Source organism: Pseudomyrmex gracilis, unplaced genomic scaffold, assembly GCF_002006095.1.
Source record: "Pseudomyrmex gracilis isolate BER0280 unplaced genomic scaffold, ASM200609v1 scaffold_166, whole genome shotgun sequence".
In the NCBI taxonomy this organism is placed as follows: Eukaryota; Metazoa; Arthropoda; class Insecta; order Hymenoptera; family Formicidae; genus Pseudomyrmex; species Pseudomyrmex gracilis.
Window position 1 is genome coordinate 209968 of NW_018020750.1, and position 14533 is coordinate 224500.

The window sequence follows — 14533 nt, forward strand, 5'->3', positions numbered from 1 at the left end:
CCGAGGCTTTCGATTCCAAAGTAACGAGGTCCGGTAATGGAACCCGTATGTGTAATTTACCGCGGAACTGGAGGCGAGTGCGCGTCTGCGTACACACACACACACACACACACACATACATATCCACATACACACGCGCGCGCGTAAGCGACGCACGAAGCCAACCAGCCACCCACTCACACACACACACACAAACGTGGGATCGGCTTGATTAAAATTTCTTTGGAGCTCTCTCTCCCGCTCTTCCCTCTCCCCCTCCCCCCACCTGTCCATCCTACACGGCGTTCGTTTGTCTCTCCCAGCGTACGATCCCAGAGAGGATGTTCGTCAACCTCCATGCGGGCTCCTGCAGGACAACGACACGCGCGCGCGCGTTTCAACCCGCTTAACGGACAATTAACGTCAGGATCGCAAGCGAGGCACGTAACGAGCACACAGTCTCCGAAAAATTCGATGTCCGAAATTCGACGCCGCGACGAATCCCGCGCGCGATCGAATCCTTGCACCCACACGGGTGCAAGAACCGTACGCGAATCAATTTTACGGACAATTGTTTCCGGTAAATGAGTTACTCGGCGTTTTAGCTCGCCACGCTGGAAAACGCCACAATTTTGCGCCGAATGGCGAAACTCGAACGGCATCGAGATATGCGAAAATAACAAATCTCTTCGTTTGTTCGCAACAACATAGAAATGCGATGCCAGATTTGCGGTATATATATGTTTTTTATTTTATTAGAGTGCGCAAGAGAAAAAAAAAAGAATTTTCTAATTAGCTCGTTTCTCGTAAAGCAAGTACACGTTTAAAGAGAAGAAAAAGCAAAGTAGTGTAAAAAATATGTTTTATGGAGAACAAGACTTCTCATTTCTGATTCTTCTCTTTTATGATGCAAAAGAAAATAATTAAAGGACTTTGAACAATAACGTATTCTTTGTCGTTTGCGAGCTTGTGTATACGCGTGGTGGTGGTGGTGGTGGTGATGATGCGCGCATCCCCTCACATTTCCCGATGCCTTCCAGATCTAATTTAATCCGGATGAAATTCTCTCATCGTTCGCATTCGAACTCCCGCCCGCACGCAGCCTATTTCTCTCTCTCTCTCTCCCCCCGTTGAAAATAACTGCGTATCCGCGCGAGATCGCACGTTTACCGGCAGGCTGGAAATTCGTTATGGTAAACGCGGAAATGAGTGCATTCAATATGATGCGCGAAAGTAGGTTTCCGTGGGATTTCGAGCGTGAACCAACTAGGTGCTCGAGGTGAATTGATTAAAATCGAACCGCGCGCGGCAGCGCGCGCACGCACGCACGCTAACAAAGGAGAATTGCGGCACGGAAAGGGTGAAGAGAATGCAGGTGGACGTGTAGATGGAGCGTAGAATGGGGAATGGGCAAACAGAGCGCAATTAACGTGCAACCATTAAATATGTACGCGCGCGTTGCTACAGCGCGATGCATGTGCGCAGGTCGGGAGGGAGGGGGAGGGCGCAAATACATCGGGGGTATCGAATACTCGCTCTGCTCGCTCCCTCGCGAGAGAGACCTCGGTGTGCACGCCCCGCACACACCGTCGTACTCTCTTCCCGTGGCCTGTTGGCACAGCCGCTTGATTAGCTCCGCCATATTTACATGTCATTAGCCGATTGTTTGTCCAAGTCAGTAACTCTTGCCGCACTCCCTGCACATCACCGGCGGTTTTAGCCATTTTTCAACGGGATCCCCGTTCGCGATTCGGACGGGTACACACGGTTGCTCGATACTCTGCCTCAGTTTTAAAATCTCACACAAAACAAAAAAAATCCGGTCCGAAAGGAAGTGAAAGAGTTTGTTTTTTCTACGTAGTACGTAACAGTTTTCACTTGTATGACAGGATAAAGGTAATTAGGTAGGATATGATTTTTGGGGCAGTACGTAATGTGTTGAAGAAAAAACAAATGGATTGCAGACTCTTCGATCTACACTTGAGAAGAGCACGTGCACAAAAGTGTATGCTATTTCAGCGGTTTTTTTTATTTCATAAAAAATACGAATTTCGATCTCACTTTCTCCGTTGCCTACAATTGCATAACAACTTTTTCCTTACTTTTATACAATACTTAAATATTTCGAGCAAACCGGCAGCGATAACGCCCTTAAAAGAACTTAACATTAATATGAAATAAATAATTAATATGGCTCGTCGAACTTAAAAATTACTATCGTATTTTTAAGCAATAATAATGTAATAATTATATAATAATGATAATAATAATAGTATCGATATTTTTTATCGAAGTACTTGTATCCTTCAAACGGTCAATTCTGGACTCTGTTTGCAGAACATTGCAAAAGATCACAGATCGGTTCATTGAAGCGAAAAAAATCACTATCGCATTAAAATTCATTCATTGTCAAACATCGAAGTTGTACCAAAAAGAAAAAACGTAGCAATCATTCATACGCGTACATAAATCTTCTTTCCCTTTTCACTCTTTTAACTTTCTTTCTCTGTCTCTCTGTTTCTCTCTCTTCTTGTAACTCTTTTCGGCAAGGATACAACTTTTGTGAGAAACGGAACAATAGATTCTGATCGAGTCTCTCTCTCTTTCTTTCTCTCTCTCTCTATGGGACTCGACGACTCTTAATATCTACATTTTCAATTATGGTAACGAGGATTTGATTATAAACCGTATTGTTTCATTCAACGTTTCCTCAATCATCGAGATTACACGTCACACACGTTTGTGTAGTTTTACTGGGATGCGCATAACTTTCTGATTGCCGGTTTGTTTCTTTTCTCTCTCTCTTTTTACAAAGAACCACGTTTACATCACTATTAAGGCAGTATGGTAATATGACTTGATTCACGTATATAGTTAGGCTTTCTTTCTCTAAACGTTAATATTACGCAAAATCTCGGATATGTACTTGTTTCTCTATTCATAGAATCACAAATACAAGATATATATACACATACGAAATGTACAGAAAAAAAAACAAAAAAAAAAAAAAAACAATTTTCTCTCATTAGCATCACACCTGTGTGACATCAATTATCGTATTTGTTTAGTCACCAACGTGTCTGCGGCAATGTAATGTTGATGCGTGATTTCTCACACTTGACTAAAAACATTGGTTTCCCGATATATATACATGCTCCTTTTTATATGTACGAACGCGATTAATAATTTAATGAAAAAAAAAAGTATAGTAAATTTTTTCCGGCGACTTCTCTATATTTTGTAACGGAAATCATTGCACGAGTTATGTAAATCAATGAGAAACAAGAACGCGATTAAATTCTTTAACCACTCAGTTGCGGTTACCAATCAACTTTCTACAGATTTGTTTTTTTTTGTCAGTAAGTACAGAGAAATGTAACTGACAAAAAAATACATTTGCATCACTAATAGACTTTGATATGTAATAGAACAAAAAAAAAAAAAAAAACAAACAAACAAACACGTAACGAAACATAGTGGCGATAATTTCGTCACTCCCTACGTATATAAATTTGCATTTTGGAGTTACGTCAATCCCGTAACTTTAAAACGCCAATTTTAGAAGAGAGACAGTTTTCAAAACTTCACATGTTTCTCCCTTTAGTTAAAGGATTCTTTCGGTTTCAAAGTTTTTACCTTATATGTGAATATTTGATGGCCACAAAGAACATGACTTTTTTCTAAGTGTCATGACCTCTGTGCAATAAATTAAGAATCTCGTATGTGTGACACTTGTGTAATTTATACGTAGGAAGTAACGATTCGTTCTGCAAAAAAATACGTACAAAATTAAATAGCAGAAAAAATAGTAGAGTCGCCACGACTTTGTTTGATTTAAGATAATTAATTACAGAAGAATCGATATATACAAATTATGTTAATTTCGGGATATATGCGCGATCATGCAGGCGATTGACACGAGAGCTTGACAAGAATGTCGCCATAAAATATTTCTAGAATACATGATCGTGACGTAAGCGCTATATAATTGGTTTTTTGTTGAAAATCGATTTGCGCAAAAGCACACACGGTGGTTTTCTTTTGAGAGAATTTTACGAAAAACGCATCGCCGAGACTCTCTCCACAAATTTTTTAATTGCGAAACGTACTTTAACACAAGGTCAATATAATTAGCCTAACTATGTCTAGCCAGTGGTGGCGTCACCGTGATCAGGCTCACGCACCATCAGAGATTCGCGTGGCTCCTCCTCCTCCTCCTCCTCCTCCTCTTCCTCTTCCTCTTCCTCCTCCTCCTCCTCCTCCTCGTCTTCCTCTTCCTCCACCGTTTCACGTGGAGAGATAACGTCAAGATCCAAAAGTTCGTATTCATTCAAGAGGTCACTCGCACTGTTCATTGCTTGTTCGGGGGTGTCGCTATGGCCACTGCTGCTGGTGCTACTACTTCTGCTTTTCGATCGCCTACCACTGGATAAGTCTTGTCTCTCGGTGTCAGCCTTATCATCAGGAACAGAAACCTTACTGGAAAGTTCCACACGGGTACACGGATTGCTTTGTGCGAAACGCAGCGAGAGAGCGCGGAACGCCGCCGATTGATCGTTCGATCGAAGATCGACTTGTGCGTTATCGCGATCAAGCTCGTAGCCGGCGAGATCGCCGGAATGTGTTAAGGCTACGTCCGAGGAATGATGGACGGGCGACTTGTTGTTGGTGGCGTTGCCATCGTCACGGTAGTTTTCTGTCCAGCGGACGACCACATGATTTCGGTCCAGATCGTCGTACGACGTCAACAGTGGAGTTTCAGCAACGGCACCACCGTCATCGATGCGCGTGTTTTCTCGGGAAATATCGTCATTGACTTCGTCCTGAGATGCTAGCTTTGTTCCAAGTGGCGCTGATATATGCGCTTCTTCCAATTTCACGTGCTCGAAGAATCTCGTGAGAGCGCGCCGCTGGAGCTGGACTGTTGCTGGCTTATCGTCTGATTGTTCTCGGGATTCAAATTCGTGCACTGCGCGGCAGAGCTGCTGTCGGAGGAGCGGATAGTCTCGGTCGTTTGGGCCGAAGCTTCGTGACTCGCGTACACGACTGGTGATGGTATAGGGCTTGTTACAGTTTGAGAAAATTGTGTGCATGAGAGTGCTGGCTCTTGTTCCGTGTTTACTACGACTGTCGAAGTTCGCTGCTGCTCCTGTCTCTTCTGCTGATCCGGTTGACTTTGGTCGGTGCTGTACTTGCTCGTCATCGTTGTTTTCGGCGTCGCTGTAGAAAGACAATACGTTCTCTGTGGCGAGTCTGGCTGACTGATTGATACAGAGTTTTCCACGTGTGAGCTTGGCCCAGGGCTTTCTGCCATTGAAGGTCGCTCGGTCCAAGTGATAGAAGTTCTCGGCAGGAGAATTTGACAGTTTTGGTAAAGGGACACGGTGTAGCGATGGGACTCCTTGACTGATTTGCTTTTTACGGATGTCGTTGCACCGGGTGATGCCTTGGCCTGAGAAGAGCTGAAGGTTGTTACTTGAGCGAGTGGTGGTAGAGTGGTTTTGGTCGTCGGTTTCACCGTCACTAGGCTGATTGCACCTCCCAGTCGGTTCGACTGCTTTGACAATGAGATATGATTGATGTTTTTCTTGCTGGACGGCGCTACTGGACAATTGGTAGGAGCAAGGCATTTGATCTCTTGCTTGAACGTAGGTGATGCTCGATCGTGAATGCTGGTAGAGATCGTGAGAGTTGCGGGACACGATGTCTTGCTGTCGTTGTTCGGTATCGACGACGGGAGTGAATTTGCCGCTTTCTGATTGGTCGACGATTGAGGTGGAGGTGTTGTTTGGGGCGATCGGGATGAGGAAGGTTGAGGCGGACAACTGGTTGACGCCGAAGGTACTGGAGAGGATGTGTTTTTTCTGGCTTGTATCAACTTTATGAAATCCACTAGTCGTTTTATTGACTTCTGTGTCTTCTCTTGTTTTCCCAATAGCTCCTGGTGCAAGCGCTGCTGTAACTATCAAAAATAGAAGAAAATTTTTATTAAATACTTTGAACCGAGAAAGAATTGATGGAATCCCCAATTTGAGATGTAGTAAGTTTTCAACTCTTGTGGTTACATTGTTCAAGAAGCACATATGTACACATTTTTCCCAAAATTGTAATTTTGATTTCAGAGATCCAATTTTTCATTTGATTTTTACTATTTTAAATTTTAATATATTCATCACAGATAGTATCGCGTTCTTAATATCTATTCTCGGTCTTTTAGTTTTTTCGATGTACAAAATGAGTTTTAGCAAAATAAGAATCGCAAATATTTTGTAGAATGTTTATTTCAAAAAAAATTTCTTCATAAAATCTCAAAATCTGGCGCGTTGCATATATATGAAATAATTCATTAATATTTGTACAATAGTTTCTAATATTATTTTTCAATAATCTATCATGTGTCTCAATAATTCACAGACTTTTTTTAATTTCATGTTACTTTATCTTTTTCGTTTCCCAACTATAATAATAATAATAATAATAAATAATAAAGCAAAAGGTGTAGAATTTTGATAATCATGCGTTCTATGTTTCTATGTAAATTCGGTGAATAAAATAAATTACACAGAGCATTAATAAAACAAAATTCATTACTTAGGGCATTAAAGGCATTAATGCCCTAAAGGCATTCGCACACAAATTGCCGTAGCCGTAACATAAGACGTACCATAAAAATTAATCAATCGTATATTAATAATTTTCGAATCACACGGTTGCCATTTTCGAGTACAAACGATCGTAATTGGTCAATTCTTAAGGGCCTTCTACAATAAGATATTAGTAATAAATCAGAAGTCAGAAGCAAGAAATTGACTAATCACAATCGATTATTCTTCTGTGATTTGACTGTGATTGGTCAATTTCTTGCTTCTGACTTCTGATTTATTACTAATATCTCATTGTGTAGAAGGCCCTTTACGGCATGTCTTACGTTACGGCCATAGACTTAGAATATATAGACTGCGCGTTCCCTATCTTTGCCTTGTTAAAAAAATGTCTTCAACGTTGAGAGAGACAGCTGGTGTTGAACTGTAGCCTCAGCTTTGTCTAGCAAAAAATAGTGGGGGAAAAAGAAGTCTTCGCTGATTGATAGAATAGTATTGGAAAAGTGGGGATAGAAAAATAGTGGGGATGAAGAGGAATAAAAGAGATTAAGGGATGATGGCAGGTTAAGCGGTGTGAAACAGCAGGCCCCGATCCCACCACAGACATTGAGACAGAGAGAGTTACTGTTCAAAGTATGTTGTCTCTGTCAACCGTAAAGACATCTTTTCAGCCAAACACGCAATCTATATATTCTACGTCTGTGGTTACAGCTACGGCAATTTATGGTTACAGCTGTGCGATAGCCTTAATAAAGCTAACTGATATACAGAGTGTCCGACAATTACTTTAACATTTCTCGTAGGCAGATAGAAGGAGTAAAACTGAGTCAAAAAGTCCTGAACCATTTTTTTCTATTACATATAATAAAGGAGTAATTATTAAATAAATCAAGCCAATCAGCGCCGACCTTTAGCCGAACGCACGTCAGTGAATTACACGTCTGGTGTGCGTGAGCGCTCCGTGCGGCTCACTGACGTGAGCCCGGCTAAAGGTCGGCGCTGATTGGCTTGATTTATTCAATAATTACTCCTTTATTATATGTAATAGAAAAAAATGGTTCAGGACTTTTCGACTCAGTTTTACTCTTTCTACCTGCCTACGAGAGATGTTAAAGTAATTGTCGGACACCCTGTATATATATATATATATATTAAAATAATTGAGCAAATATCTTTGAACAGTCGATCTTCAATTGATTTGATACGTTATCTCTCGGAGAGATTTATCTCTCAGAAAGATACATGTAAGATATATTTAAAGGTTAAAAATCGATCTGTCTAGATAAAAATGTCCTACAACTAAAACAAGAAATACCAACGCAGAGATCTTGCAGGTTTTTTCTGATGATGGGGATAAAAAAGCAAAAGGATGCAAAATTGTAATTGATAAGTTAACGATCAACTCAAAAGCATTCCAAAATAAAGTTTATAAAATTCTCTACACGCAGGCCACAGGACGAACCTGAAATGACTGGCCGAGTAGTTGTGAGCGTTTTTCCAATTCGTAAACTTGCATTCTCAGATCCGAGTTTCGCTCGCGCAGCTCATATCTTTCTCTCTGTTTTTCCTCTGCAAGATATTTTGCGTTCAATACACAGGTTGTTTTTTTTGTGCCCTATCGTGGACGATCGACCAAAAAGTTCTTCTTAATTGCAAATTCTTCGGCCGTTATTCGAGAAGCCGGTCTCACACGCGGACACTTCTTCCGGCAGGCTGCCTCTCTCGTTTACTCAGTGTGTGCGTGCTTACACTCAATTAAGTCTGCGGCAACGCTGCGATACCTCGTTGTATGTTAAATCTAGAAGTTATGGACTCATGTTATACAAATCCGTGTACGCTTATTCAGAATAAGGTGCTTTGCGCCGGTTTACCGGACTTTTGTGACTTTATCTCGGTTCTAGTTCTCGTATTTTGTTTCGCATCTTTACAATCCATCAATTGAGAAGGCAGCAAAAAAATCGCCGATTTTTTCTCACAATCCGGAAACATCAATGACTCCCGGTCAAGTTGCTGCCGCGAAATGAAATAAGCCTATCACGGACGTACTAAGAGTGTAGGAACAAGAACTTTTTTGTCAATCACACGCTTAGTGCTAGTGTAAGGAGAGGATTTCCTCTTTTGAGAAACCGAGGACGATTTACCGAATTTTTCATCTTTTTTGCAACGCGGCAATTTGTTCTCTTCTTCCACTTGGCTTTCAATCTCAGCTACTTCATCCTTTACATCTTCATCTTCATCCATTGTTAATACACATTTTGGGCATATTCTGGCTGGAGCCGATGATCGAATGTGACACGAGATGTGATAGTTATTTGAGCAATTCTTGCACACCGTTAATATACCTATCGAAAAAATGCGCATCAATCAAACCTCATTTTTTAATGATAATATATATATATATATAATATGTAATATAACAATATGTAATATATACTAATAACATATACACATGTACATACGTATATAACCTTCATTTAATTTATATTGTGTGTTTGAGATTGGTTTATGTTTACTCACCTGGATTTCTACAACAGATGCACACGATAGAGTCATTTTCGATTCTCTCGATAGTCAGGCTAGACGGTAGTCCAGGTATGTGAACAGTCTTATTGCTTATCGACTGAATTGATTTGGCACTAGGCACGGACGATCGCGTTTGATTGTCTTCGGCTTTGCTTTTATTCACGAAGACTTTGCTGTCCGTGTTCCGGAGAATATTTGGCCTAGTGATGGATCTTTGAATTGGAATCAGCGACTTCGTTACTGTTTGAGCTGGTGGAGATGTTGAGGTAGATTTGGTTGGCTGAGGTTTGCTAAGAGGTGGTGGTGACGGACCGTTCATACGCGCTGTCGTCTGCCGAGTATGTGGCGCATTTCCGGATTGCAGGTACGTATGTCTCTTTCGCTTCTAAAATATGCGTTAAAAAAAGGCCATGCTAATCTGCTTCTTCATTGGCACAAATGATTACAAAAAAAAACTATCAAAGAAAAAGTTACACCTACACTTACAGATGGTTGTTCAAGCATGGAATACACAAATTGCGGATTTGCCGTGCTGCGACGCTTTCTTTCTACTCTCTTATTTTGAAGCTCTATAAATTTCGATTTAGTGATAAGTCCGAGAATATACATGAAACTTTGTTGTTCCGCTGATTCAGCGTCATCTTGTTCTTCCTGTTGCATTTCTTCTTGCTTCTCGTTAGAGTTTTCGTCCATTGACATCTCCATGACGTCATCTTCATTGGAGATAGTTTCCACCGAACTAGGACATAATCTACAAAGAGATAAAAAAACTTCTGATTTAAAACAATTCTACAATTTTTTTCAACATTGTAACAAAAACATTTTGTAATTAAACATTTTAGAAGTTAATTTTAAAAAATTTCTTTATACCATTTCGTATTAGCATCACATGCTTACTTTGCACAATCGTTTTCTTGTTCGGGTGAACGATGAACGTCGCCATTTCTGACAACTTCCTCGTAATCTTCTTTGGAAGATTTTGTTTCAAATCCATTTTCAACGGCAGCTTCATGCTTCGTCTCGTTATTGTTTGTAATGTGATTGTTATTGTTCAGACCTAAAAGAGATGGTATGGAAATTTTCGATCCGTTTGCGTTGTCCGCCTTGAACGCTTCCACTTCTTTACGTAGCCGCTGTACAATTTGCTTCTGCAAAAAACCAAGTAGTAACAATTAAATATATAACGTGCACATTTCCACACGCACATGTGTGTGCTGTAACGCATACAAATTACTATTCTATGTATCAACAATTTTATGCAAAATTTATGTATGTTTACTTAGAAAAGTTAAGAAACAAAGTAGTATTTTTAACATCAAATCGCTGACCAGTAAGACGCCGCACATTATTTTCTGGAGAATAAATTGAATTTACTTTCATCACTCCACCAGAATTTTTGACCACTTAGTAGTGTATATATATATATGTATATATATATGTAGGTATACATATATACTTGTACACCAAAGTTCTTAAATAACTACTTTGTTTCTTAACTTTTGTCAGCAAGTGTACATATTTATGTACATATTAAGTATTGCGTAAATTAATTTGTGCAGAATGCAAGAAACAAGAAATACGTATAATTGTTAAATAAAAATGATGATTTTAGAATCGATTAAGATCTCGGGACAAAAAACAAGTTGAGAAAGAATGCAAAAACCAAGTGTAGAAGACGCTGTGACATTTTGTAAAGAGCCGAAAACGTTTCCGCAGAACATTTTATTGATTTTGAACTCCTCCGTCTCTGTCTCTCGGCTTTTCCTTCGTTCCAAGTTGCTCTCGCTCTTTCTTTCTGAATTGTCGCCCGTTCTCTAGCTCATCCGTCCGCTCTACCACCCTCCTTCCCACCTCTCCCTCCGCATCGCGCTTTTCCACTCTCGCAGCTTCTGCGTATTATCCGTCTGTCTCCGTCCGTTACATCCTAACTATTTATCTCGCGCGTTATCGCACAACGGCGTCGCGATCGAAGAAAAGAATGTCGCACCGAAGCGAGTTAAAAGGAACAAGTAGTACAAATTGCGTATACAAAAGAGAATTAAATTGTCGCAATCGCAAATTTTATACAATCAAATTTAATTGACATTCTTTTTTGTATCTCGAAGCTTTTGCAATTTAAAGCGGTGCATCACCGTGTGATATATGATCAATATATAATTTTGTTGTTTATATTTCTGCTGTGTGTGTGCGCGCACGCAAACTATAAAAACAATTCAATAACTGTATTGATTTATCGAGAGATTTATAACGTGAAATCGCATGACCTCATATAACTTGAGTTGGAAAATAAAAACTGATTATATAGATCGCATCGCAAATCTTTGTGTGTGCGATGTGGAAGAAAATCAATTGTTGTCCCCGCTTCTTACCTGGCTTCTTCCCAAAGAGATGATATGCAGCTGAATCTGTTGTATTTGGCCAAGAATGGCTGAGTTCTGTAACACGGTGAATAATCATACGACTACAAAATGAATTGTTCTTGAAATATTAATGACGTAACAGATGACATAATTAATGTGCAATAATACATAAATGTATATATATATATAGTGCGTAAGCGTTGTGTGGAATATTTAGAGAAATAAACACATACAAATTAATGAAATCGCTTAATCGCTTAATAAAAGATTCGTGTTTTCAGTAAATATACGTAATTGTATGTAATGCCGTAGCACATACACACATACACGAAAAATAAATCGGTTCCGCGCGAGCGGGGAAGGGTTTTTTCCTTCTATGCGCTCCGTTTTACCGGAGCCGCGAGAGTCCGACCGACAGTGGTGGACAGCGCGACGCGTGGAAAGAGAACTGCTGCGCACAGAGAGAAGGGGGAAAATTTTCTTTTCCTCTCGCGAAACCGATTTATTGCTGGGCAGCGTAGAGAGAAATACGTCCATATTTCTTCGTCAGACAGTTAAAAAAAGACATTGCGATGAATAGAGGTAAAAAAAATATAAACAATAATACAATGCAAATAATACAATGCAAAAATACTCACATTTGGGTCGTCCTTCGACTTTCCCACGCACGTCTGTAATTTAATAACGAGAAAAAACTAAATTACAACTTGATTATAATTAAATATTTCATCAAAAATATATTTAAAAAAAAGTGTTAGTTATAAAAATATCAACACACACTCTCTCTTATTCCTTTGTTTTTATTAGATAGTAATTATCGACAAAGATAATCATTCAAGCAATATCGTACAACTTTCGGAGATGTTTTGTCGCTCATAATTCGTCGCAAATAAAGGGGATTAATCAAAGCTAAACGCGCATGGAGCATGCGCGTAAAAGTAAGCGAAAACGATCTTGTCAACATTTTCGCAGGAAAAGTAAATCAAGCATAAACTTGGAAAGCTTCTCCGCGCGCGCGAGTATCGACTGCACCTGTCTCTCTCTAACAAAATAAGCGAACTTCGATTACATAAATCGCGTTCAACGATTACGAAACCGCGACACACAAGCGTTGTTTCTTTTTTACACATACACAGTACACACACAAATATGTTACATATATATTTTGTGTATATAATAAAAAAATACATATATTCTTTATTATATACATATATATATATATATATATCTGCAATAACTGTTTCCCTTGTAATCATGTGTAAAGCAAATTGTATAAAATAAACACCTAACGTTACCGTTTGTCGATACTTATTCTAAAGTAATATTTTAGTAATAAAGAGAGAGGAAGGAGAAAGAAAAGAATCAAAGAAAGAAAAAGAGAGAAAAGATTGAAGAGAGAGAGAGAGAGAGAGAGAGAGAGAGAGAGACAGAGACAGAGACATGCATCGTTGAAAAAATTCTTCTCGACCTTGCGGAAAATTGTGTCGGATAAAATACATGAAGTATTGATTTCGTCGGGAATTGAAAGAGTTTGTCTTCACTGGAATACAAATCAATTTCTCCTAATGATATTATCATCGTTCGTTGTTACAATAACGATCATAAATGGTTAAAACGTTAGGTAAACGTGTGTTTTGTAACGTCGAAGACAATCCGATTCATCCGTACACATGACTCCTCGTAACAGCGTCGTATATCATTCATTGTTCACGGTTTCGAGCAATTTTATCGAAACTGTTAAACCAAACGTCAGTCTTCGACGCTCCAAGTGAAAAACTTTTGCGTGTTATTGATATATTTATTCGAGAAAATGGAAGCGTATAGGGAGGAGGAGGTTGGTACGTTGGAGGAGATGTACAACTTTTGTCATTGCTTTTGTCAGACAAGCGAAACAATCAACAAGTTTTCACGCAACAAATCGGAGATTAATATATATTCGGGTGTGTGTGAAACACCTTTTTAATTTAATTCCTCGAGTCGGCGATGAATTTCGCGACTCGGACGCGACAGTTTCCGTCGAGCTAACGACGACGCGCGCACAAGATACGCGTGTAAAGTGAGAAAGAGACGGATGGCTAAAATAGAGACAGGGAAAGAGAGAAAGAGAAAGAGAGAGAGAGGCGAGAAAGACGGATTGGAGAGGGCGTATGTACAACGAAGACGCCAAGTACGAGAAACGAAACAGGACGAACATACTCGGGAGTCGTAAATGAAACTTTCGATGCAAAATCACTTTCCGTCGGTTCTTCGCGCCGAGTCACGCAATTCCGAAAGTTTTCGCGCGAACAGTCAGGTGCGTGCACGCACGCACGCTTGAATTAACTGGAGAAAAGAGAAAGAGAGACGTTGTGTGGTGGATCTATCGTTCGAGTTTAGTCTCGAACGATCGATCTATCGCATTATCGCCAGACCGGCCTCGTATCTCTCTCTCTCTTTCCGTGCGAATATCTCCGCAAACCTCACATGTAAAAAGAACTTGCGTGTCATAATCTGAGAAACAACCGTAATAGAAATTCCGTGGTCACATAGTCGCGCGTCTTCTTTTCACCTTTTAATCCCCTTGACGGTCTGTTTCTCGATCGCTATCGACACACATGCGTGCAGATACATATATATATATACACATACATACACACACACACACAGAGCATCGTTTCTCTCTTTCTTTCTCACCTGATGCTCGAGTATCGCTTTCTGCAGTTTGTTTTGCACGGAGACGATCTCCTCCTGCAGGCTCTTGGATATCTCCATGCTTTGTAATAGCAGGTGGCCCGTTCTCGCAGCTTCGTCCTCTTCGGGAATCAGCAACAGCGGCCGATAGCGGCGGCGGTCAGCGGCGGTAACCCCGGTGTGTGTATCCCCGATGCGTCAAGGCGCGAGCAAACGAGGACGCAGCGAAGACTCAACACATACACGCCACACCGCGCACACACGCGCGCGCGCGCGCACACATACATACACGCGCTCCCCCTCCGCGAATCTGCGAATCGACTTCACACGCGCGACGAACGACGACAACCAACAACGGCGGCGGCGGCGGTGGCGGCGGCGGCAGCGGCGGCGGCGGCG

At 40.5% G+C, this 14533-nt stretch overlaps 1 protein-coding gene across 3 annotated transcripts; it reads right to left on the reverse strand.

Annotated features, from left to right (window-relative positions):
- Positions 1-1987: 1987 nt before the first annotated feature.
- LOC109857604 (cyclin-dependent kinase 12-like) lies at positions 1988-14456 on the reverse strand. 3 transcript variants are annotated; one of them, XM_020434087.1, is made up of 9 exons: positions 14138-14456; positions 12103-12135; positions 11474-11539; positions 10002-10252; positions 9585-9855; positions 9099-9489; positions 8723-8923; positions 8044-8150; positions 4759-5941 (listed from the first exon to the last, which is right to left on the reverse strand). In XM_020434087.1, exons 1-9 carry the CDS (start codon positions 14213-14215, stop codon positions 4856-4858), a joined length of 2484 nt encoding a protein of 827 aa, XP_020289676.1. In that variant the 5' UTR covers positions 14216-14456; the 3' UTR covers positions 4759-4855. The 3 variants fall into 3 exon arrangements, with proteins under 3 accessions (XP_020289675.1, XP_020289674.1, XP_020289676.1); XM_020434086.1 differs by lacking the exon at positions 8044-8150 and having other exon boundaries at positions 1988-5941; positions 9591-9855; XM_020434085.1 differs by lacking the exon at positions 8044-8150 and having other exon boundaries at positions 1988-5941.
- Positions 14457-14533: the final 77 nt, after the last annotated feature.